This window comes from Cyrtonyx montezumae, unplaced genomic scaffold (assembly GCF_038088225.1).
Source record: "Cyrtonyx montezumae isolate F1298 unplaced genomic scaffold, pur_monq_1.0 scaffold_3, whole genome shotgun sequence".
Lineage (NCBI taxonomy): Eukaryota > Metazoa > Chordata > Aves > Galliformes > Odontophoridae > Cyrtonyx > Cyrtonyx montezumae.
The window spans coordinates 108,370,122-108,395,755 of record NW_027072034.1 but is presented as its reverse complement, the minus strand read 5'-3'; the positions used below and the strand labels follow the sequence as shown (position 1 = coordinate 108,395,755).

Below are 25,634 nucleotides of genomic sequence, written 5' to 3'. Positions count from 1 at the left end.
ATGAAGGAGGTATTTCTGACATGAGACCTCTTCCAAGTATAGCCTCTGGAGCATAATAAATGACAGATAGACGTATTTTTACTAAATTCAATATGAGAAGGCAAATGGTAGTAATCTTAGCCTTTGAGTTGAAGGAACCTTGTATAAAATAAACACAAAATTCCACGAACTACTAATGGAATTATACATGGATCAATTAAAGAAAGATCAGAGCAGAACAATAAGAATGATCATGACTTTTGGAAAACTAGACTTAAGGAAAAAATGTAAATGAAAAAATGTAATTCAAAATAAAAGAAGAAATTGACAAGCAGATGACAGTATCATTTTCAAAATAGGCAGTTGTTTGAAGGGAATGAATTGCTCTACACCTTTTGAATGCATTTAGAAATGATCGATTAAATTGTATCTCAAGACACTTAGGTCAGTTATAGCAAAAACAAACAAACAAACAAACAAAAGAAAGACACCACACAGTACCAAAACATTGGAGTGATTTGGCAAAGGAGACTTTTGGAAAAAGTTTCTTCACCAGAGGGGGTCAGGCACTGGAAGAAGCTTCCCATGGCAGCGGTCAAATCCCCAAACTGGTGGAGTTCAAGGAATGTCTGGACAATGCTCTCAGTCATACAGTCTGATTTTTGAGTGGTTCCGTGTATTGGACTCCATGATTCTTATGGGTCCCTGCCCACTCAAGATATTGTATAATTCTATGGTTCTAAGCCAAAGTTGGAAAAATTACTGGCAGTGTGTATCTGTCCTGCCTTGCAGCTGTAGGTACTTCCCAGTCTTCTCTGTTACTATTTGCACTTCTTAAATCATTATAAAATCAAACCTCTCTTATTTGGCACTGTTCAACTTCAGTGTACCCACTGAGTACCATTACTCAGAACTGAGTGTCAGAACAACAAAGATCACAGATGAAGACTGAAACATCGTTGGTATATGCGTCATCAATCCCTGCATTCCTACTAGGGAATGGGATCTGGAAGAGTTGTGGGGATATTTGAAAGAGGTTGGGAAACCTTGGAGAAAAGGCAGGGACATGAAGCAAGCTGAAAGTGCTCCACAAGGAAAGCTGGTGCTGGAAGACTTGAAGTGGGAGTAGAACAGTCAAGAATTCCTTAGTTTCCCTAGCGTGAATGAGATAGTGACTAAAGCAGAAAGACCTCTAAGTGTTAAATATGATCTAAAAGTGGTGTTTGATGTATTTTCTGGTTTGGTTCTAGTGCCCAATTTTTTGCTAAAATAGGACTTGTTAACACATTAGGGTTTTTTTTTTTTTTTTTATGTTTACAATAACCACAGGTGAATTTGAAAAGACTGCAGAGTATCACCTTCTCAAAAGCAACACATGCAACTAATATGGCTCTAGAAATCTCATCTTATATTGGCTTGGGATTTTCAGGAGTTGGGATGTGGGACTAGAAGGATCATATAAGGAATGTGACAGTGTCAAGTTTGAGATAAAAGCCCTACATCATGTTCCTGTGTGAACATTACTGTAATAATTTCTGGCAAGAGGGCAGCAATGAAGAAATGACTGCTGATTCTGGAAAAATTCAAACTGCCATCCACACATCCACCCCTCCTTTTTTTTTTTTTTTTTTTTTTACATTCATCATTCACAATTCAATAAAGTAATAAATAATTTTGATTAAAAAAAAAGATAATTCAGGAAAAAATAGTACTTAAAGGACATGTTTATCAAAACATTCGATTTTCTTTAGAGATAATTTTAGGATCTTGGTAGTAGTAGCTTGTCGACAGTGCTCTGAGACTCCACTGATGCAGTTAACAAGAATGTTTGTCAGAAGTCTAGAGAGATGCACATGCACATTTAAAAAAATAAAAATTCAAATTATTCATGAAAACCTGAAAAAAAACATCCACACTTCCATTGCAAAGTTTTAGGATGCATGACAATCATAGAATGGCTTGGGTTGGATGTGCCCTTAAAGCTCACTTGGTTCCAACCCCTTGCTATGGGCAGGGCTGCCACCCACCAGATCAGGTTGTCCAGAGCCTCATACTACCTGACTTTGAAAGCCTCCAGGGATGGGGCATCCAAAGGGCAATTTGAAATAGGAGGATAAAAATTGTACCTCAGTTCATTCAATTCCATGTATAACCTGATGAGATCTATATCAAACTGTGGGTTGCCACATCCCAAACTATTAATGTATTTGCACTTTCTGGTATTCATGAGAAGTAAAATACTTTCACAGTGAATGCGACTACAAAGGCTTCTGCCAGTTCTTTTCTGCATCATTAGTAAATAGTTCACAAAATCTGGTACCTTTGCTAGGTACACAGTCCTACTTTTCAGTGATCATCTGTGATGACATTTGAGAGAACTACATTGTGTTTCAATACAAAACTGAACAAATTATATAAAAATGAAACACTGAACAAGATTTCTAAAAACGTATAGGTAAACACTTGAAAATTTTCAGTTTAAAACAAAAATCATAGTCCACACAAAATAATGTTTTGGTATCTTGCTGGACTATGTAGGCATTTTAAAACACTGTTGTCTTTTTTTCCTGTTTTAACTTTTGTAAACCTTTTTTCTTATCAATGACATTTCAATATCACACATTTAATTTTGAAAACGTTTAAATGAAAATTTTTCACATTTTGAAAACATTTTCCTTTTTCCTCAGCTAAAACTTTTTGCTGAGCCTAATCTATATTAGTGACCATTTATGAAAGCAGCATTTGTTAGAAAATTTGCTAGTTGGTACTCAATTTTACTCCAAACAGATTTATCTTAGCAGCGTGGCTGTCCTTCCAGCATCGTATTATGCTATATATATATATTTATATATATATATTATATGCAGCAAGGAAATACGCACTTTTTTTAGCTTGTGTCCAGGAGACAAATACAATTATACCCTCAGGCGTCACTCCTAAGTCTTAATGATGAGATAGTACATATTGAATAATGCATGGTAGTATGTATATTTCATTGTTGTTTTTCAGATGATTTCTTGAGTGAGTGAATGTTTTCTCTATGCAGCTTTTATTCATTAATGAATTGGGGAACAAACTTCCTCACATTAGTGATGTGTGATCTCTTGAAAAGCTTTGAGGGCCATCTTGCAGAAATTAGATTTGAAAATGCTGAAGCATGAATTGACTCCATACATAGAGCAATTTAGGCTTGAACATTATAAATGTCACATTTTTTTTAGCTGTTTGTTTTACACTCAACCAGTATTGAGAGTGGTCCTGCAATCCATAGATCTGTTCACATAAAACTCATAAAACTTTAGATACTACTTGGGGTTAAAGGGAATAAAAGTACTTATCAGTTTACAGCTAAGTTGTGTGCCATATATCTATCCCAGTTTCTCCTGCTGGACACCAGCAGGCTCATATATTTGTATCAAAACTGGCTCTGCCATGGCCTTAAGACCACTGACACTGAAAATTTGCCCAAAAGCTTAGTCCCAAGGAGCAGACATCACAGGTGTGATTTAGGGCAACAATATTTAGAATTCTGCAATGAAGAGAAACAGACACCTTCAGGGTATGATTATTTTGTTCTGTTTTAGTTTTCCATCCTAGACTGAGATGAACTGCTACCCAGAATGACTTATTTCTCCCATCATATTATCTGCATTGCAAACAGCCACAGTCAGTAAGATGATTTTTTTCTCCTTTTGGGTCTCTGTGCCTCCTTTTCTCCAGTTTTGCATTATCTTCCTCATCATCTATCCAACTTCTGCGGTAGTTCCTACAACTCTGCCTTTAAGGGTTTTCTAATTTACTCTCCTGTGAATTTCTGAAGCTAACTATAAAATCCATAAACTTGCACTGAGTTGTTGACCCTGGATGCTCTATGTACCACAGCTTCCACCCACTCAATTCCTGTTTCAGAGCATTTGTTTAGCCCAGTCCTGTCTCAGAAAGCCAAAGCTTCCAATGAATGGCACTCATAAAATCAAGAGCCAGTGCTCCAGAATAGGCATGAGTACTTTGTGAAAGGCTAAGAAACTTAAGAGACAGTAAATTTGCTGCTTACATAATTAGAAATGGTAAAAATTCCCAAGAAACAGACCTGATGAAGAAAATGATCCTAAGAAAAAAACCTTTAGAGAGAGAACATTTTGGCTTTGAGCTAGTTGACAAATATTCAAGATTATGAAAAAATAAATACCTTCCATATGATTCTGCCAGTCCCCAAAGAAATTTTGATACATTTCTTTTTTAACAAACAGGATTGCAACAAAGGAAAAAACAGATTTATTCTGCTTTTCACTTCCTGGTCAAAATAATGACCAGGGTCCTTAACTGGAAAATGTTTGGTGTTACCTGGTGATGGGGCTCTCAGATCTAACCATATACTGCATAAGAATAATTCCAGAGGTGCTAGATCCTCATCAGACCATCACATTAAAATCTATATCCAAAACATTCTTGTATACCTACAGTACGAACAAATCAGAAAAAGTGATGCATGTAACCACACCTGAATAGCTTTCTCCTCAAAGTAGATAACCTCTTTACAGTCTTTTTTTTTTTAATAAATGAACATTTACATTACAAAACTATATTTTTATTGACATTTTGTAATGAAGAAAATCAGAATTGAACAATTAGTACAATAATAGAAATGATATTATGGTTCACTGTGTCCCGATTAAATGGACATTTTAAAGGGAATGGCCTGAATAAAAGAGATATATTATACTGGCTAAAAACTTTTCGAGTTATTTTCCTCACACACACATACACAGAAAGAAGAACAAAAGAGAAGAATTCTAATTGTGAAAAAAATATATTAATTAGAATTTAGCTACTACAGTACAAGCAAATAAACTTGCTGATACACTGCTTTCAGAAAATAATGACTACTTCTGAAACTAAACCAATTAAGCTAGAAAATGTAAAAACAAAAACAACCCCCCCCTAAAATTAGATGGATGAGTTTTGCAAACTTACTATGGGAGATGATTTTCCAGCCAAATTCATTTTAAAATCTATTTCTAAATTCATAGACTTAAATTTTCTACAAAAGGAAATGGTGCATGCTGAGTGATAGGTACGTTACTTCTGAGACAGAGAAAGATATAAGAAAACAATATACTTCTGCTTCTTATGTATAGAGTTATATGAGTGTGAAAATCCTTTATTATTCTATCTGTATTACTTAACCTATAATGACAGTTTTTCAAAATACAACATTTATAAACTAACTTAAAATAATAATGTCAAAAAAACCACACTGGAAACAAATTTTCCAAAAATAGGAATTTTGAATATTACAAGAGAAAATAGAGAGTTATAGTTGCCACATTTATATGTCTCCATTTTGTTCTTCTGCTTTCATTTTCATTGTGGAGGCTTTCTTTTTGCACAGTTTTGACTTTTAAACAGGTAGAAGAGATGGCTGTTAAAAAAGTAAGCTCAACATTCTTATATTAGTGCCTGTCAATGCAGACTTCAGAAAACGTTGTCCATCCTACTTTTAAAAAGAAATATCTATAGGAGTCCATTAACAGAAAAAAAACAGTCTGTACCTAAGAAAAGTGCTATACTATGAAAATGTCCAAGACAAAAGAAACAGATCACTAAATTGCTTTGCCTACCAGGCACTTTAGAGCTTCTCTCAAAAGCTCTCATGTATAAATAGAAAAGTTACTTGTAGATAAAACAGAGTTTTAGAGAAGACTTCAAACACAGGCACATGACTAATGGGCTGACAGAGGTTTCAGTCAGTGTGGCTACCCCAGGAACAATATTTCCTCAGGTCAAGCTTTATTAAACTTCATTTCCAGCACCACTTCATTACCAGTCTCAAACAGCAAGAAACAAATATGCGTGTATGCAACAAATAACGTTGGATTTAATCTGGACCCAGAGAGCAATAAACCAAAACATCTTTTTTAATAAAGTTCGAGCTCTGAGATAATTCATCCAGCTCTATCTGTGATGCTGCTACTGCAATTAAAATACATTTAATCCAAGACATGCAGCACCAATGCCCCACTCACTGTGTGGATGAGTTAACCTGGATAGCAAAGAAAACAAGTAACCAATGAGAGGGCTCAGAAACCTTCTGCCAAGATGGGGGGCGGTGAGGAAGGGAATTGTCTTTTCCAGAGTCATGCTTCCCTCCTGGGTCTACCTGCAAGGAGTGCAACCCCAAAATGCTTTGTGTTGGTTCCCTATGGACAACTTTAGATATCTTCTTACTAAACCAGCTCAGTGAGGGACTGTTGTAAAAAGCCAGTCGTGTCACCTTTGGGCAACAAAAACTCTCATGGAGTGTTAAGTGATAGTAGCCTTATGGATTAAGCTTGATCCTGATGCCACTGGCAGACAAATAACATCTCAAAAATAATTGCAGTTTAAGAGCAATTACTGTTAAGGGAAAGGTGACTTTTGACATATAGAGGACATCTGATCTGAAACCTGCACTGTGCTTTTAAATCTATCTCCTGTTTTTTCCCTTGAGCATAGTGTCCTTTAAAAGCTTTTTGACATTTTGATTTGTGAAGAATGATGGCAAGAAACTCTTTGATAAAAAAAAAATCCTACTCAGCATTTCTGAGGCTGAAGTTTCTCATGGGCCTTTTTATCCTTCTTCAGTTACCTACATCGTTTCTGTTTTTCCTTTGCACTCCATTCAAAAACCATACTTTTTTCATATCTAAATCAAATTTTCAGCAAAAGTCACATTAGATTTCTTAGTCTACCAACTTTACATCATCCTGTTAAAGGTCTGAATTTGTCAACTCAAAAACATATATATTTATGGGCTCCTTCAGTCAATCAAAAAGATTCTTTTTTAAAAACTGCTCACTGAAATTTGAGTTTAGACTCCCTTGATCCAGATTTCCATGCATTTCTTTACATTTCTATGTAAAATTGACCCTGTGCTGTATGGTGGATACAGTCTGTGAAAGCTAAAATCATTTCCTTTAGTGGTCCAGATAGGGGGAAACATCTCTGTTTATTGACAATTTTTTTTTTTTTTATACGGAGCACTCTCTGGAAAAAGATATTTGCTTATTCATACCTATACGTTTTTCTGTAGAATGTTGCTGAATAAAGACTCCTCTTGCTATTTGCATTAGATAATTAACTAACAATAAATCTTTGGGAAATCAGTCTGTTTATAACTTGTTCTGTCTGAACTTGGATGAAAAGAACAGACCTATGTTCAAATTAAATAGCTGGAAGCACTTTCACTCATAATACATGTGATGAGCTTGCATTTCAGTTTGTTTCACTTTTTGCAAGCATAGTTTCTGTCACTGATGTCTCTGTCCATGATTTCTGGATGCCATCAGGCACAGTGATTAAACATTAAATAACAAACTGTACCTGTAAATGATAGGATATTATGCTGTTTGTGAAACTGCAGCTCATGCAGACATAGTAATTTGTGCTGTAAGTTCATTAGTTGTAGTTATTTGCATACTGAATAATAGAACTGGGAAAGTGAGAGACTGAAATAACTTACATGGAGTTCATGAAAGCTACAGAATATCCAATATTAGTTACAGTAGTAACTAATAATTTAAGTCCTAATTTTGCCCAAATGCCAGTTATTGAAATGAGGAAATCAATGTCACTCTTATTCATATCTTGCTGTTTTACTCACTGTAGCTCTAGCACATAAAAAGTTATCTCCTATGTCAAGGGACTGGGACATTTACACAGTATTTTTCATTACTGGCTATCCTTTTTTTCACTTTGCATATACATGAGCACACGTGTTTGTGCATCCAAGCAGGTTTTTTTTTTTTTTTTTCTTTTGGTAAGGATGTGACAATTGGAGGTAACCAGAAGAAATAGGGCCCTTCATCATTATTAAAAAGGGAACAGAATGGCAAAGAATTTTATCTCTTCTTGAATATATTCTTGAGCATGTTTTAAAATTCAATCAGCAAGGGAAGAAAGAATGTTTAATCTGTAATACATATAAAACCATATAATTGAAAATGCATTAATATGTAAAAGAAAGATCCTTCAGCTGGCAGAAACTGTCACTGAGCTGTTGACTTAAATGATAAGGTGACAGGCAGCAATGTGACCTGCTGCAATTAAAGAAGTCACACATTATTGTAGAACAGAAAAGGAATATGTGAACAGTGTCAGAATTAAGAGACTCATTGTCAGCAACCTATGATTTTTTCTAGCTAGAGAGCAATATAGTTTGTTCTAAAGGGAATCTTGTTAGCCATAAGTGACATCCTCCATGTCATCTGACCTATTGTGCCTGTGCATTATGGAGGATCATCACACACACAGCAGTCCTGGAGCTTCCTAGTGGCAGGGTGTGCACTGGGCGTATGTTACAGCAGGCATGCACACAGATACTCACCTTTCCATAAAAAAAGGTCCAGAGAACATTCAATACAGTTTTGGTGATGGTAACTTCTTCTAGACACCTTCTCTAGTGGATAGGGGGTTTTGGTATGCGCAGAATTAACTAAACTTGAAGGAAGGGATTTGAAGACAAAAGGAGAATGACAGCTAGGAAAAGGGTTTACCTAGCTGAGCTATTTTCCTGACCTGTACCCTGCTCCTGGCTATCCCATAAACTACCCTGGCAAGCTTCAGGTAGTAACCTGGACATTGGCTGAGCAATCTATTATAAACTGTATGCCTTGATTAAATTAATATCCATAGTGGCAGTAAATAACTTTAAAAGTGTTGTCTTTTCAATAAATGAATACACTGAAACCAAACCTGAAATCAAAACTTATAGTCACTTAGAAGGCAATGATTTTTTTATGTGCACTGCTTCTCAGAGAGACAAATTAAATAAGCTAACTTTGTGAAACACCTTTCCTAACTGAGCTCTGCAAATGCCACTGGAGGGCTTGAAGTCAGCCTAGTACTTTTCTGCCCATGAACTACAATCAGCAGCAACATTTACGTAACAGGACTCTTGTGAACAATTGCAGTGATGGTGCACAAACCAGAAAAAAAGAAGAGAAGTTTGATATAATTGTTTAGGCTCTGCATTACTAACAAAAAAAAAAAAAAAGTAGTAGATGTCATTTTTGTCAGAATGAAATATGCTAATATTTGACTGTGCTGAGGAAGAACAGCTGTTGATGATAACTTCTCATATTCACATCATCATTTTTTGAGCATAACTATATTTGAAGTTTCAGTCTTTGAAGCTCCAATGTTTGTTTTTTTCCTACTCACTATTTCTAACTTCTACCTCACTTTCACATAGTCATAAATCTATTTTGGTTTTACACTCAAGGAGGAGTCAAGAGTCATGGAGATACTATATTGTGTGCTCTTTCTGTCATCTGTAATTTTTCTCAACATTCATCATTCTAAAGCAGGCTCCAGGTTGCTACTAAATATATGCCTCTTATTGAATACATGGTTCAAACCCCTAAAGTCCTGTTCCATTAGAGCAAAGTTACAGCCATATTCAGATAAACTGCTTTATAGCTTTCATGCTATTTCAACATGAACTAATGCACACCTGCCTCCAAATCTGGAAAGTCATGAAATAACAGTGTCCAGTAAGAACATTATATCAACTTCTGGACAAGTAGTTTCTTAATTAACTAGCATTAACTAGTATTCTTAAGTTTCTGGTTAAGAATATGCCTGCTGGTAGATACTTCTTCATATAAAAAGAGTGAAGCTTATATTGAACTTTACTTTCCCCTTCTCTTCTTTTTTTATTTCTGTAGAGAAAAAAATCTGTGTACACCAGCTGCATATCAGCTGCCAGGTGTTGCCCCAGAAATGTCAGCTACTGCTTGAGGCAGGGAGCAAATGCAATTAGGGACATGCTGGTGACAGCCTGACACTTACGGTGGCAATGTTTAAATTTTTAATCAGGCATGCAACGCAAAAAATATACAGTTTGGATTATTCCTGAAAAAACGCACCACCATGCTAACCTAACATCTTTCAACTGGGAGATGCAAAGACTGATGTGGAGGCAGCAGACCAAAAGGACTGACTGCTTCCTGTGAAATATCTTAAACTAGTTCCTGAAACATTCAGTAATTGTCAGGAATCTTGCTTGTTAGGTCAGAAAGAAAAAGCAGTTAATTACTTTTATGTGGAAAAATTAGTATACAAAAATATGTAAAATATATAAAATATAGGGCCTGAATGCTTCTTTCACTACTTAATAGTTTCTCTTTCTAAATTTCTACCTATCAGTTTCTACTGATATGCCCAATGTCTTTTCAAATAAAGTTTGTGTCAAATCGATTTCCAAATTATAAATGAAACGTGGGACAAAATATGAAGCAAAAAATATTTAGTTCTTTTCATAGCACTGTATGAGTAGTTCAGTGCAGTCGTAAGAAGCAAAATTAAAACAAAAACACCATACAGTAAAACATCCCAAGCTCAGATTAAAAGTAATCTATTCCTACATGGCTAGTTTCTATCCAACATCAAAATCCTCTCACAGATACAGTATTTACTCAAACCTAAGATAATCTTTTTTTCTTAAGAATTAGAAATCCAATTTTATACAGTTTCCTTTCCAGAAGTACCCTACCTCTATCTTGCATTTGCATTGTATTTATGAGTCTTTATACCTGTGAAAAATATCATGCACCCAATGTAATTCTGAATCTTCATTTTCTCTTGAAACGATAAATTTCCCAGGAAAATTCTGGCTTTTTTTACTATCTCAGAGGGATGAGCACTGTATTTGGAATGACAGATGCAATCTGCATTTTTTCTTTTTATAAAAAGGATGATAAGTATTTTTTTCTTAGGGTTGATTGATCTTAGGGATATTCAAGATTTGGATGAATATGAAGCATGCACTCAGATTGTAAACATTCATATCACGTCTCCTGTTAACCATTGCCAGTCACCTCTGGCAGGCATCAGAATTATGTAATGTTTAGAGAAAGTATCTATGCCTGGAAACAGGCACTGCTAATGATACTTCAAGTCTTTAATAAGAACTTGCTTCCTTTGAAGACTGATTCTTCATTTTACTCAATACATAAGTCTATTACAAAGAGAATTAAAAAAATTAAACACTGTGGTTATCAAGAATCCCAGAGCCAGGATATTATTTTTATTTACCTCTCTCATGAAACACTAAGAAGGACTAATCAATATGCCTAGTTGTACATCTTGATGAAAAGAAAATACAGTTTCTCTTCCTAGAGTGACCTTCATTTTTCACTAACTTTCTTAGAGCTTCTATGTATATCATCACACGTTTCCATGCACAGTCACTTTTTACATACAGATCAAACAATGAAAAACAGTGAGAATGTTCAAAAAATGATTTACGCTACTCTTCTAGGTTACCCATTCACTTGAGATCTCCATTTTCTACATCTTTACTAATTCAGTGATAGTTCCTTGGCCAGAAATCCCCTTGTTCTTTAGTACTGGTTACACACAGCACAAAAACCAGCATAACTTGGAGAATGGTGTAATACAGCTGAAGAATTTGAGTGGGAATTTTTTGAGCAATACTTGTAATTATAATCATTTTCTACAGTCAGAAACATATCTGTTCAGATCTTTCTCAGCTACACAATGCTGACATTGTGCCTCGAGTTATCTCAACATTCATTCATTCATTTCAGATTCACTTTTTAATTTCATGCACTTAAATAAACATTTATCTCCCTGCATGTGGGTGCACATTTCCTGGGTATTTTGCTGTGTTATGCTTGTCAGCTAGTCATTGCAATGGATTATTCTTTCACTGCAGTGCTTCTGAGAAATGTAGCTTCAAAAATGTGAAGAGGTCTCTAAGTTTTCTATTTATGACTTCACACAAAAACCAGAACTAACATAATCAAATGTCAATATATGGACTGCCAGTAGCCAAGAAGTACGAACCTACCACCACACAAATTCATGGAATGTAAAAATATGTTTCTCAGTCCAGCAGTAACAACCTGTTGTTTCTGTATATGTTTGCCAATTCTCTCATTTTATCTGTGGGCAAAGTTTTCCAGTAGAAACAATATCTCTTATATGAACAATAATTAGAAAAGACATCTACTGTTAAAATATTCCAGAACTGAAACCCTGCACAATTAGCAGTGTCACAAAAAAAGAGAAGTAGAAAATCATGGGAAAACATCTAGGCATTAACCAACCATACCACATAGTTAAAATCTAAGTGTTATGCATCACAGTTGTTATTCTGCAGGAAGGCAGAGAGGGAGTACCAAGAATGTACTTATTTCCTTCAAGATTGTAAATCAGCTCGGAAACTAAAGTGATCATAAAATATACATGCTAGGGTTTAATTTTAGGTCAGATTCATAAGTTTAAAAAGATTAGTATCCTAAATTTCAAAAACATTATCCTGAGTCATGTCACACAGCCTCATTTGGATCACTCTTAGTTTAGAAAACGTACAGTTAATGATGCCAGCAAGAAGTCACATCAAGGCCAAATGAGATTAATAAGAAATAGAACTGCATTTCAGTAGCATAATAGAAAACAAAATGAATAATCAAACTGGTTGAACATTCATACAGCCGAAGCAGGATACTCCAAGTAAATGGTCTTGAAAGGCACGAGGAAAGTCTATGGTAAGCACTTAAGTCATCAAGTTGAAAAAGTTCTTTGTGCCTAATGCACAAGTTTCATAATACTTAAAATATAAAGGGTTCATAACTTTCACCACTGATCTTAGCACAGCAGTAAAAGGCAAGAACTGAAAAAATGATGAAGTAGCAAGAATAGTTCAAAACTGTTAGAAAGATGTAGCAAGATGGAGAATTTATTCCACATTCATTTTCTTCCCAAACTTCAGAGATATTTTCAATGCCTCTCCTGGTGGAGGCAGGGCAGAATTCTAGGATATGAAGCTACTCTCACACTACAGCAGCACTCCCATTTCTCAGTTCTTGTTTTGCAATTCTTTCAGACATTGGTATTTTTACAGGAAGCATATGCAATAAAGGAACAACGGCTGCCATTTAAGACATGCAGCAACAACTTCAGCACCAAAGATGCTAACTTCCAGATTATCTGAAAAAATAATTTAGGGCAACTGTTTGACGTAACCAGTGACATGCACTTAATATCTATCATTACCTGGTTCACTATAAAAAGTGTAACGAAAAGAAACATTTTAATTACAGTGGAGAGAAACAGCTTGCGTTCCTTATCCCAGTGTTCTGCAAAGAAGAATGCCTTTTAAGCACCCAGGCAGAGTATCTACACAGGTACCAAATTTTCAGTGACAGGAGAGATCATATACAACATTTAAACACTTTACCAATGTCTGTAACCTAAAAATTCTCATGCCACTTGCAACAGAGGAAGACCAACAATGCATATCAACACAAGTGTAAGATGATCAGGCTCTAGCAAAACTAAGTATTCAGTATATCTATTCTGCATGGAAACTTAAGTCCCATTTAAATAAATATAAAAAAGTTAAAGAAGAAAGAAGACCTAAGCAAAAAAGAGTATTTTGCTTATCTTATCAGTACATTTTTAAAGCAGTTTACATTCATTTTACATTCCTGTCCAGTAAAGATTCACTGTTTCAGGACATTGTGTTGACATAAGAAATTCATATGTGCTTTTCAATTGTTTTAACATTATGATTAAGACTGCAAGGGAGATTTGTAGTCAGTTCTAAAACGACCTAAATATCTCCTAAGACCTTACACCTTGGCTGAAAGAAAAGGAAGGTAGGAGTCTTGATACTGAATCAAGTACCAAGATCCTCATCAAAGAGTGGAACTGGTAGGACATGTATGCACAGAAATGAGCACTGCACTGAGTAGAATTTAGGCCATCCAAACCCAGCACTTGTTTTCTCTATTTGCACAACTCAGAAGATTAAATTCTATGGCCTACTTGTGCATAAGATTGAAAAAGATGACTGTAATGGCCTGTTTTGGATTTCAATCCACGTGTCTGATTTTCCTTTAGGCTATGGTTTCCTGCTTCTCTAGCAATAAGTAGTCTATATTTAGTCATGCTTAAAAGCATTTTTCCACTACTACAACAGAGCAAAGCGGTTTCAGAGTAAACACAATTCATATTCTGCACAGATTTAAAAGTTTCAATTTTTTTTTCAGGGAAACTCCTTTACCTCTTTTTCCATTTGAATTCCTTCTGCCCTGATATTTCTTTCAAACACTTCCCTCTTTTCTGTCTGTGGATTGGATTTTCTGTATACCAGGATGTAGTCAATCCGACATTTTCCATCTCTAAAATAGAGTCCATTGGCTTTGTTCTTATCAGATACTTCCTGTGAAGAGAAATTCCAACAATTCAATATTGTTCAGTGTTAATTTGCCTCAGTAGTTGTTGCATCAGCATTTGCATCAAGTTTTCAGTAATACTAAAAAGGAAAGATAAGGAATTGTAACAAGACATTCAAGTTTTCAGGTACTTTACATACAGTGCCTCTGAGACTGAAAGAAGTACAGACTTCCCCATTTCAAAACCAGGAGGTCTTCTTCTACAGTAGATGTTTGGTCATATAGGCATGGGATAGGAATGAAAAGGGAATGCAAGTCAACATTTCTCTCCCACTACCCTCTAGGAAATCGAGAATGAATGTTTACATTAAAAAAAAAGCAGAAAATAGTGTAAGTGAAATTTAAACATAAAATGTAGTGTAGTAGAATGTCGTTGGTTCAAAGTTTCTTGTTGCTTGGTGATTACAGTAGTTCCTCTGCTTCACAGGACACATACTTGCACCTTTCCAGCAAAGAATGGAACTGTTTAAAATTTCACTCAAAGAGAAAGAAAACTTTGTTAATAGGAGGTCAAGTGAGTCCCTCCCTGAGATCTAAGAGGCAAACTTCTGGTCTGTTTTAGAAATTCACAAGATGAAATCCTTTTTAATTTCCTCAAAATTAAACACTGCTTCCACATAATATAAATTTTGCCCAGGGGTTAAATTTTTCTTCAATGAAATTGAAATTGTGTGGCAGCTTGTGAGTTTGGAGCATTTTGTTTAAGAAATGTATACAGTGAATGATATATGAAAACAAACAACTTTCCCTCAGAGAGGGATAATGGGTAGGGACTTCAGTGGCATCAAGATGAGTTGACTTCAAGTCAAAGGGAGGATTAGGCTAACTCCCCTTTCTCTTAGAATTTTCTCAATCATTCTTGCCATAAAAAGCTATGCTCTATAATATATGCTCTAGTCTCCAGGAAAAAAAAAAAATAAATTGCCTTTTTATTTATAGGAAACATAGGGAAATTTCATAATAGTTTCACTTAGGAGAACTGCTTTCTAACTTCAGTTAAAAAAATGTTAATAATAATAGGATAAGTGATACTTAAAAAAATAAAACAAGCAAACAAACAAATAAATCCAAGGAGTTAAATGTAAATTTACTTCCTGATTCTCAGTGAGCATTTTATTTAAAAAGAAAAAAACACTGAAAGCATCCCAAATCCTCTTGGTACAACCAATCTACTGAAAGGAGAAAGTGCAATTTTTCTAAGATTCCTTGACTGCAGTGCCTGACTCTTGGCACAGCTTAATACAGACTTCAGTGGGAGCTGTTCTTTAAACTGAAAATGAAGGCAAGAAAAGAGACATAAGCTCTAAGGAAATAACAGTAACAAATCACTTATATCTATAGTGCATATAATGCTGAGAAATTATATTATCAAGATATCAGAAGTATTTTTCACAGAGTATTAAATATGAAAAAAGTTAAGGAAACACAGTTTTTTTGTGGTTGTTTTTTGTTTGTTTTTGTTTGTTTTTTTCTATAAACTATGTTGAGAAGATGTGAAAAAACAAAATGAGCATTTAAATAAAAGAACAGTGCAGCAAAAGATTTAGGGGCTGTGGGCCAGCTTAGTAGTCCTGCTCTCATTTCTAAGGCTCCTGCTGTTCTTCCAGTTCTGCGGATCCCAAAGACACCCATGTGTATTTTAGCACATAAAGCAGTGCAAGGGAGATATATATATATACTATATACTCCCTCTGTCTGTTATCAGCTTGAGTATGTCTCACAATTTATTTGCATCCTAGAAGAATCCAAGTTTGAAATACAAGACTGCTCTGCAGTGCAATCCAAAGCATGGGTAGGGCCCATGGGGAGATTCACTTCAAATGTACACTCCTGATCAGAACTAAAATGGTAATACAGAGCAGCACAGACTTTAACACATGGAATGTATCTTTTTCCATGAGGAGCAGTGGATCCACTGGAAAAAGGGATTTGTATTTGGCCTCCTATGTTTCATTTTTCTCTGAAGAAAATTCATTTAGTTTTATCACTGAAGAAAATTCATCATTCATTATTTCATTATACTGTTCTCTCAACAAACAAAAACTATATTTTTAATTTGCTCAGACCTCCTCTATGTCTGAATGAAACATAAAACAAAATAATGACATCTTTAGTCAAAAGGCATGCTGAATCCTTATCTAGCTTTATATCTTTGATGATACCATTGATAAAGCTCTATTCATAAACACTTCAAGGGATCTTCTGGTTAAGCATGAACAACAAACCACTGAAGCAAACAGTCTTTCAACTTGTCAGCTAAGCAAACTGATAAGAAAACTCTATTTCTTTTTTTTCCTCTAAGGTTTTTGGATTATAAATTCATTTTCATGGATTGAAATAGCAACATCTGAAAAATGTATCATTTCCTTTTGGAGTAATCAGGAGACTCCATGGACTTCTAAACTTATTTTTCTTACACACATAAATGACCTATATTGCTTTTTTCCTCAGTTATGGTTATGCAAAAAAAAAAAAAAATCTGTTCAACTAGGAAAATTTTCAGACATTTTCCATTTCCCTTAGAAAAACACAGCAAAGTATACACTGAACAGGAGAAAAAAGGTTTTACAGAACTGCTATATTAACAGCAGCATATATTGCTATCTCTTAGCACTTCTCTTCCCAATCATTTTCTGCTCACTTTTCCACTTTATTATGCAAAGGTTGTGTGCCTTTCAACCCTGTCCTTCAGTTAGAGACCACATGGTGCACAATCACAAAAAGCTACACATAAATATCATGTCAGGTTACTTTATTATAATACAAGCAGGTGAAGAGGGCCCATTGTAGGGGGAGCTGTGAAAGAGCAGTGAGGGAAGGGGAAGAGGAAACTGTGAGCAAGGTCAAAAGCATTTCTCAGTGGAATGAATTTTGTCACTCTAATTAACTGTCTAAACATTCTAGGAGTGTAGTCCTCTGAGGGCTGAATTTCTAGTACAAGAAAAATTGCTCTACCAAATAGTGTTATTGTGCTCTTTGTATCTGTTGTGGTTACCATGGAAATAAATAGAAGACATTACTTTCAGAACAACCTATGTAACCTACATAACCCACAAAACACTGTTAGCATGGCTCCTGCCAGTTCTTGTTTGTGCTGATGAGCACTTTGCCAAAAATCCTCTGGCACACCTGGGAGGTAACCACTCCAATTAAGCAGACTGGATGCAGTCATACCCCCAAGGCAAGCGAAAGAAGGTCTCAGGGACAGGGAGTCAATGGTCTCTTCACTCCCAGAGGTAGGCATAGTACTCATGGGCAGTTAGAACAGTTAAAGGGTATCACATTCCCTTCTGCCCAAAAGACACAAATTTAGGACCAAATTTTCATGCTTGAGCCCACAATACTTTGCCTGTATTAAGACATAATTTAAAATGGAGAATGTGCTAAACAACTATTCTTCCTTCGTATGTTCTATGAATCAGCATTATGCACCATCAAGTCTGTTCTGCTCTTTACTTGATGGGAAATTGTTGTGTATCTGATACCCCGTATCTTTCATGAGATTTATAAGTACTCCTCCTTCATCTGTACTCCAGATAGATTAATATAAGGCAAATCTTGTCTTGCAGAAGATAAGATTTTGAATGAAATTATACTTATTCCCTTTTTGTAGTGGACATTATTTTAATAATTTTCAGTGCTCTTACCTCCCCCACCACTTCCAACCTGCTGGCATCATCAGAAGTACTTGTCAAGTTACCGTGGTGAAGCAGGGAGTCATCATCTTTGGAAGGGCTGTTCACACCTTCTAGCTCATCAAAAAAAATGTTGACATCCTTAGCTACTAAAAAAGAAACATAAAAGCATACGTTCAAATTACATCCAAGCCAAATGAAGACACTGAGTGTAACACATTATCAATGATCCCACTTTTTAGTTCTGGTGTATCTATGATATTAAAATCTCCTGATGAGCAGTGGTGAAGATTTAGGATATCACAACACCTCTCTTATCTTAAATAAGAAATCATTTGTCACAATAAAGCATTTGTTAGCTATCTCCTTGGCTTCTCTTGGGATAATTGGCTTAAAGGATTGCTTTCTTTAAAAATTTATTTCAGTGAGGAAGGTATTTTTAACCTACTACACAAAATATCAAGTTAGAAGTTCTACAGACCTATGGCAGAAGACCTCAAATAAGTACTGCGACTTGAAAGACACTGAACAATGAGCCTGGGTAGATGATAACCTTCATAAATTTGACATCTTTTGATATATAAAGATAGCATATTCAAATCTACTGACTGCACAGCCCTCTATCATGCCATATTAAACCCAACTTGATAAAAAAGTGAGGAGTCATAAGGTCCTGGAGGACATTCCCCTGTTCTTGGGGCCTGTAGGTGGGTCTCAGGTCCAAGACACTAGTGTCCATGAGGAGAGATCCCAGACAGTGCGGCCCTGCTTGCCCACCCGAGGGCCATGTCTGAGCCTGATGCCCCTCACTGGGGGTCTTAATCTTGATCCCCAACCTGCAGGCTAAAGTCCTGGTCTGGTCTTGGCCCATCCCCAGAGAGGTGCCCAATGCATGGGGTTGCATCTGTCCCAATGCTCCTGGCTTCTCTGCTCCTACCTGAGTGGTAGGGTGAGCCCTGGCTATGGACCCTGCCCTGACAGATCAATGGGGAGCTCCATAGAGCAGTCAGCTCACACCATGCATGATTAGATACAACAGCTTGAGTAACTGAGTTTAATTTCTTCCAACTTTTATGCAACGTTGTGTCATGAAAATTTTATAGTAATTAAAATAAAAGCAGTAGAAGTTTTGAATGTGTTAAATGCTGGCATTGTAATCAAGGTTGGAGCAGTGTCAGTTGCTTTGCTGAGTCAGAAGGCAATGGGAAACTGTGGGAAGAGAGGCTTTGTGTTTCTACAGTACCACATAAAGGCCATTGGTTTCAAAGACTGAGGGGCTGCTGGACAGAAGACATAGGAATGGGAGACATAGTGTAGGCAGGCTGCAGCCAGCTGAGTCTATCACTGCATTCTGAAGTTGTAGATCTTGGGTGAAAGGATGATGAAGAGCTACATGTGGGGAGAAGAAAGCTATCTTTGCTGAAGATCAAGCCTCAGCTGCACTGAGGTTGCATTCACCTCTCTAGTCTCATGTTTCAAAGGCAAAACCCAGAATTATGACAGTAGAGTTGTGTTGAAAGGTATCCCCAAAGGGCAGCTGCTGAGCCTCTTCCCTTGCATAAGGCAGGGTCAAATAACTGTCATGCCTGGCAGAAATTTGTCTAGCCCACTATTCCTCATTGTTTTGCGAATTTGACTGACTTTTGGACTCATTTTTCTGTTGTACAATATGCCCCCAGCCCTTTTGCTTCTCTGCAGTTCACCTAAGTAGGTGACAGACAATTGTCATTCCTGTTGACATGAATTTATATTAACAGGAAACAGCCAAAAATCTATAATTGCTAATGGCAACTTTGCTCCATTTCCAACTACTGGCTGCAGGTGTAAAAACAGTTCCTCCACTGTGGAGAGACTGAATAGCTGCCAGAAATTAAAGGCCATTAACTGTTCCCTAGCCATCATAAGTGCTTTGTGACCTCCTTTCTACCTTTCCCTTCTTCAGAGAGCTATGACCTAATTTAAGAAATCTTTTTTCTTTAAATCTCCAATGCAACAGACTCCATAGCTTACCTGTTCTTCACTGTCACAAGCCAGGGAAAGATTTCTTCATGTCTTGGACATGCATCTGTGCTGCAGTTTACATATATTATTATTTTCCTGTCCATCATGAGCACTGCTGCCCTATTGCACTTGCCTTGTATAGTATCTGAAGTTTCTTATTACAGCTTTAGGAAGATTAAAAAAGAGAAGACCCTATCAAAAGCTTCAAGAATTCTTCATTTCCACACACAATATTAACAACATACCTTGCATTTTATATCACAGTGCTTTAGTTTACAAGGCCATTAATAATTTCAGTAGAAACAGGAAGGTATTCACATCCAAATAATCCACACTACTTACAGAGCTAATTAACCAACATGAACAGTGTATTTTTTTTTTTAATATTCAGAATTTCGAATGCTTTTAACAGTGTATTCTTCATCTAGGCAGCATAACAATAAGAATTTTTGATCCAGCTAAAGTGTTTTTCTGATAACATACTAATTCTCAAGTTTTGCAATTTTGGAGTTGGATATTCCATCCCATAAGATAATAATCTAGATGTAGATCGCCACCAGTTTTTGCACAAATATTCAAATGAGAAGAATTAATACTCAACATAAAGAACTACTGGAACAAAAAACATTTTGAACGATTTGTGTCAACGGTTTAGGGTCTTGTTCGGTCTGGTTCCATGATGACTAGGGTGGGGAACCCACAAACCCACGTCCTGGGGAAGGGGGAAAGGAAAAAGGAAAAAAGGGAAAAGGGAGCTAGGCCTAAAAACAAAACAACGCCGAACATTCTGAGGAGAAAAGCTAATTTACTAAATAAGATATCGGAATGCAAACCAACACAGTATAATTGGAATTGAAGCTAATAAATCAAATAAAATGAGCAAGAGAGAATGTCTGATAAACCGAAGGCCTTACGCTAAACGATGAAGGTGAGATGGCAGTGAGCAGCCACTGCTGAGTCGATCCCAAAGGAAAGAAAGTGTCTCATGGCACACAAACAATTTTTATCTTTCCCTCTGAGTGGAAAATGGAAAAATGCAAAGTCCTCTGGGGTACATAGTTCTTCTCTTCTGAGACAGCTGTACCTGTAGCTATTGATGATCCATGGAGCTGGAGCATTAACTCTTTAACTCCCAGTGCACTACATGATGTAAAGATGTGGAATACCAATAACAAAAATCATAAACCATGGCAATTTGAAACTTCACTGAAGTAAAATCCAAAAAAGCACCTCCCAAAAGTATGCAGTCTACACCTCAGCATAGTCTGAAAACAACTGTGAGAAAAACTAACAACCCACAAATACAGTCAAATATGGAAGCTCTCAGAGGATTTTGAGAGATGTATATCTGTCACAGACAGGAGCAATGAAAGATGTAGAAATGAAAGTAATTTTGCCTGTATGTTATCCTGACTACCTGCTTTTCCTGCCATGAAAACTGCCCTGCTATATAGCTGATGAGACTTTTGAGATACTAGGATACTAAATTTGCTGCTTCCTGGAATACCAATAATGCTTGGATTTGCAAAACAGGTGTTTTTAAATGGGTGTCTGAAGTATACAAACTGGTGTGTAAGAGAACAAATATGTTTGTGAGTTTCAAGCAGAGAATCACTGGATTATTTTCAGGTTTTGTGAGGAACCCAAAATCTCATTTCAAGGTTATTTGAAAACCCAGTCCAACTCAGTAGGGACTATAAACTGTGCAAACAGTGAATCTCAGCCAGTTAGTGAAACTAGTTATGAGGACATATCTGGATTGTCTTATATCAATAGTACACAGGTAATTGCTGGTTGGTTCCTTCAAAAAACAGGATAAGTAGTGAAGAGATGTGCTGAACTTCCCTGTCTGCGATAAAGGTGACTGTGACCCTCTTCCAGTCACAGAAAAATATGTTACTGGTGAGAATGTGATGATTTTTATACTCTGATTGCCTTGCTGTTTCTGGTTTTGAAGATACTTTCCTATCATTTCACTCACCTGTACTAAAAATGGGGCTGAAACATTTGATAAGAACATTTTTTTTCCCCAAATCTCATTGGATAGTAAACAATATTATTTAATAAAATATGGTGCCACAAATGTAAATACATAATTTAAAATCTCACAAATATTATTTATTTCACTTAAGTAATGGTGATGACAATTCTAGTGCAACTCTTCTGTTGGCTTTACCTAACTCAGCTATTCTACTCCAGTGAGTAGGAGTGCTCACTCCTACACTACTGCTAAAGAAATAATATTTTCTGATCCCTTCAAACTATGATACATACATATATCATCAAATGATCCTAACAGAATGATATCTAACATTTCTTTATATATATATGCTTTTGACCTTTCATCTGAGAAGCAGACTGGTACTGGTATATAACGATATCTTTATAAGCCATGAAATTTAACAGCAGCACAGAGCAATATGTACATTGCTACAGGAGATATCAAGAACTCTTCCTGTGATTTTAGATTAGTTTCATTATGCATGTACATTTTTTCCCCTCATGTTCCATTTTGTGGGAAAAAAATTAAAAAATAAAAATCAGTGAGTTGAAAATTCAGAATCCCTTGAGGAATTAAAAAAATGTGCTACAAATAATTTTAACCCAAATGTAGCAGAATCACATATTTTGGAAACTGAACTCTTGGAAATTCTAAGAAAGAATCCCTGTGAATTCTCAGTGGTTCCACGAGCCACTTTGGACTGAGAGCACTCAAAAGTTATACCCTTACTCTTCAGAAGATATGCACTCAAAACACAAAGTGTCTAAAATAAGAACTTTCATTCAAAAATGAGAGCTGACTATGATTTACTAAGGCAAGATGGAAGTATGCTCAGAGATGATGTTTCTATTAATTAGCAGCTTTATTACTGATTGTCACACTTTGCTACCAAGTATACTTTAGCTTTGGGGAATGCAAGTTATAAATCAATATGGCAGAAGGTGCTCTTTGGAGAGCACTGAAGAGTGAATTTCTTTAAAAATGACAATGTCTATAATATGTATAGAGCATTTCTACATGAAGATGGTGGTTAAAATGGTTGATTTTAAAATGGCCAGTTTTGGAAAATATTGCCAAATAAAACACCTGAGTATAGAGCACCAGAAAAGCATGAGTAGGAAAATCCAAGACTTCTTCTGCATCTTGTTGTACTACAGGTTATCTTTTTACATTTTTTGGTTGGATTTGTATATGCAAGCATTTTGATGAAGTTAGAAAGCCTGTCGGATAGAAAATGTTTCTGCGAGGTAGAACTACTGCAGCTCAGAATTTTTTCTCACAACAAACGCTAAATTCTGTACCTCTGCAGTGATCTGTTACCCTGTCTCAGGAAGATAACTGATTTCTGACTCCCAGACTAGGAGGAAAAATGAGATAATCAAATGATTTATTTTTTATTTTAGTTTTGATTTTACTGCAATGGCAGTGGAAGGAAGCGAATCACAGGAACTCATGTAAAGAGCCTTGAAATCAGAACTTTTTTTTAAAACAAAGGTATTTACCACTTTTCCATAAGATGTCCAACTTCTCAGAATAATAAGGAAAAGTCCATGAAAGCCTTTGCCAGCTTTTCTCAGGGCACCATGGACACCCCTAGCCATGGCTGCCCTTGCCACCTGCCCCAGGCTCATGTCCCCACATTCCCCTGAGGTCTGTCAGCCCCAGCTCGAGCCATGACACAGCAGGGCTGTGCTCCAGCTCCCCACAGCCCTGCCCTGCTCAGCCATGAGCCCTGTTCATCCGGCCCACCTGTGGGCCCACAGCCTGGCCTTGAACTAGGGTAGAACAGATGCATCACCTCCTTTGGCAGATTTACACCCAATGTGATCCTCTACTTTCTAGTGCATGTTTATAGACATTTTAAGATTCGTCATGATTGTTTCTGGACTGCCCCTTATAGACTACTGATTATTTTCAATTATACTGTGATCAAGAGGAAACTACAAGAAGATTTTGGATAAGCGTATTTAAGACTCAAGCGTGAACTGTGGTACACAAACATAGAATTTAGCTTTGAAGCATTAGAAATGACTTCCAGTGAGTTCTTTTAAAGTAGCAGTACAGTCACTTGAAAGTATATATATAATATGATAATTATCTTCATTCTCACTCAAAGAAAGATTCAGGAGGGCAGAAAAAGAAGTGCTTCAGAGTAAATTGTTTAAGTAATTAATCATTTATGAGGCAACAACAACAACAAAAACCTCTAGTACTGAGTAACTACATATAGCTGTATGCCAAATGGAAGGAGTTACCAGCTAGCTAAATTTACACAGCATGGCTCCTGAAAAGTAAAATGCTCAGGAAACTCATGGTAAAAAATACAGTTATTAAAAGCATAATAATTGGCCTTTTAAATTTTCATTCAGTGCTAACAACATCTAGGAACAAAAGTAGCGATTACTATCCCAAGCAACCACCTTGGAAAGAATATTTATTTTAACCTTATTTCTTGCTGTTCACAGGACTGTAGTTGATAAGACACTCCCTTGAACATGTAACAAGACTTTGCAAACTATCTTTCCAGAAAAAAGTGTATCCGAACATCAAAGAGGTTCATTTCCTGGCAGCAATTATGCCTGTTCTGGATAGGGAAATCGCATTGCCTTCGAGGCTGTAAAAGTCACATCCTTTTCAAATGGCTCTAAAATCATTGTTAAATCAAAATGTTAATTCTTAGAAGACTCTGTGTGATGCTAAAACAAATATGAAGCTTACTTTAATTCATATTATATCCAAGAATCACTTCCAAGTACTCGCTTTACGTAGGGTAGAATTCACTTAAATGTACATATCCACAGTGTAGAACTTTGTGTCTAAGTTGTAGAACTGATTTAAGTTAGCTTATCTCCCTAAATTCCATTTGCAGGCAACAGAGAGAAATAGACACTTCAAAGCTGTGGGTCATCTAATCTGTATTAGCCACCTACTTCAGAATGAGACAAATTGGGATCTAGACGTCCTTGTTACTTTCCACTGATGGTAAAAGGCACTTAAATAATGAACTGAGATGTTGATACCTCCATTGCAAACTCCTGTGTTTGAATTAGACGAATCCTATTTTTATCATCACAGAAAGAAGGCATACTTTTAAAAGAAACTGGAGGCTTTATTTAGAAGTTTAACGTTTGAGGATGTAAGTAAATTTGTGCATCCCTTGAATCAGAGAGTATGCCATTTAAGTATGGCACAGTGCCAAGAGAAGCTGAGATTTGGCCATATAGGAAGAATTCAGTTTGGAAAAACATTGCTAATAATCTAATCTTGTCATGTAATTGTTTCAGTTAAATCATCCTCATTCCTGAAATGGAGAAAGTAAAAATTTACTGTATAACGATACAGTAACTTCCCTGAGAATCTGCTTATCTTTGTTTATCTGTAGTGTATTTTCAGCCTCTGAAAGACCATGTAGTATTTTTTCAGCCACACTAGTCCACAACAATAACTCACCACAGGCATCTGTCTGGGCTATGGCATATTAGCAGCATTCCTGATGGGAAAAACTGTTACTTTATAAAACATAGAGTTCACTCTAAAAATACAATTTAAATCGTCAGGCGATTCATTATCAAATGGTCAGCACCATCATTTTTTAAAGCTGAGTTCTGCTTCCATTCCCAAACTGATACTACCATCACAGGACCTGATGTGCATAGCTAGTGGTACACAAGAGTGCAGGATTCATTCTTATGTGTCTTTTAGCAATCAAAAATGTAAGCTGCTATTTATTGCTTTAGAAAATCGCTACACAGAATTCAAAGTTTAAAAGAA

At 36.2% G+C, this 25,634-nt stretch overlaps 1 protein-coding gene across 2 annotated transcripts in view; it reads right to left on the bottom strand.

Annotated features, from left to right (window-relative positions):
* Nucleotides 1–25,634, bottom strand: part of ANO4 (anoctamin 4) — a 113,863-nt gene that overhangs the window by 73,753 nt on the left and 14,476 nt on the right. For both annotated transcript variants that reach the window (XM_065742751.1, XM_065742750.1), the window contains exons 2-3: nucleotides 17,873–18,009; nucleotides 14,054–14,212 (exon numbers count right to left, since the gene is read on the bottom strand). In XM_065742751.1, coding sequence (XP_065598823.1) covers nucleotides 14,054–14,212; nucleotides 17,873–18,009 — 296 coding nt within the window. The remainder of the gene's footprint in view (nucleotides 1–14,053; nucleotides 14,213–17,872; nucleotides 18,010–25,634) is intronic.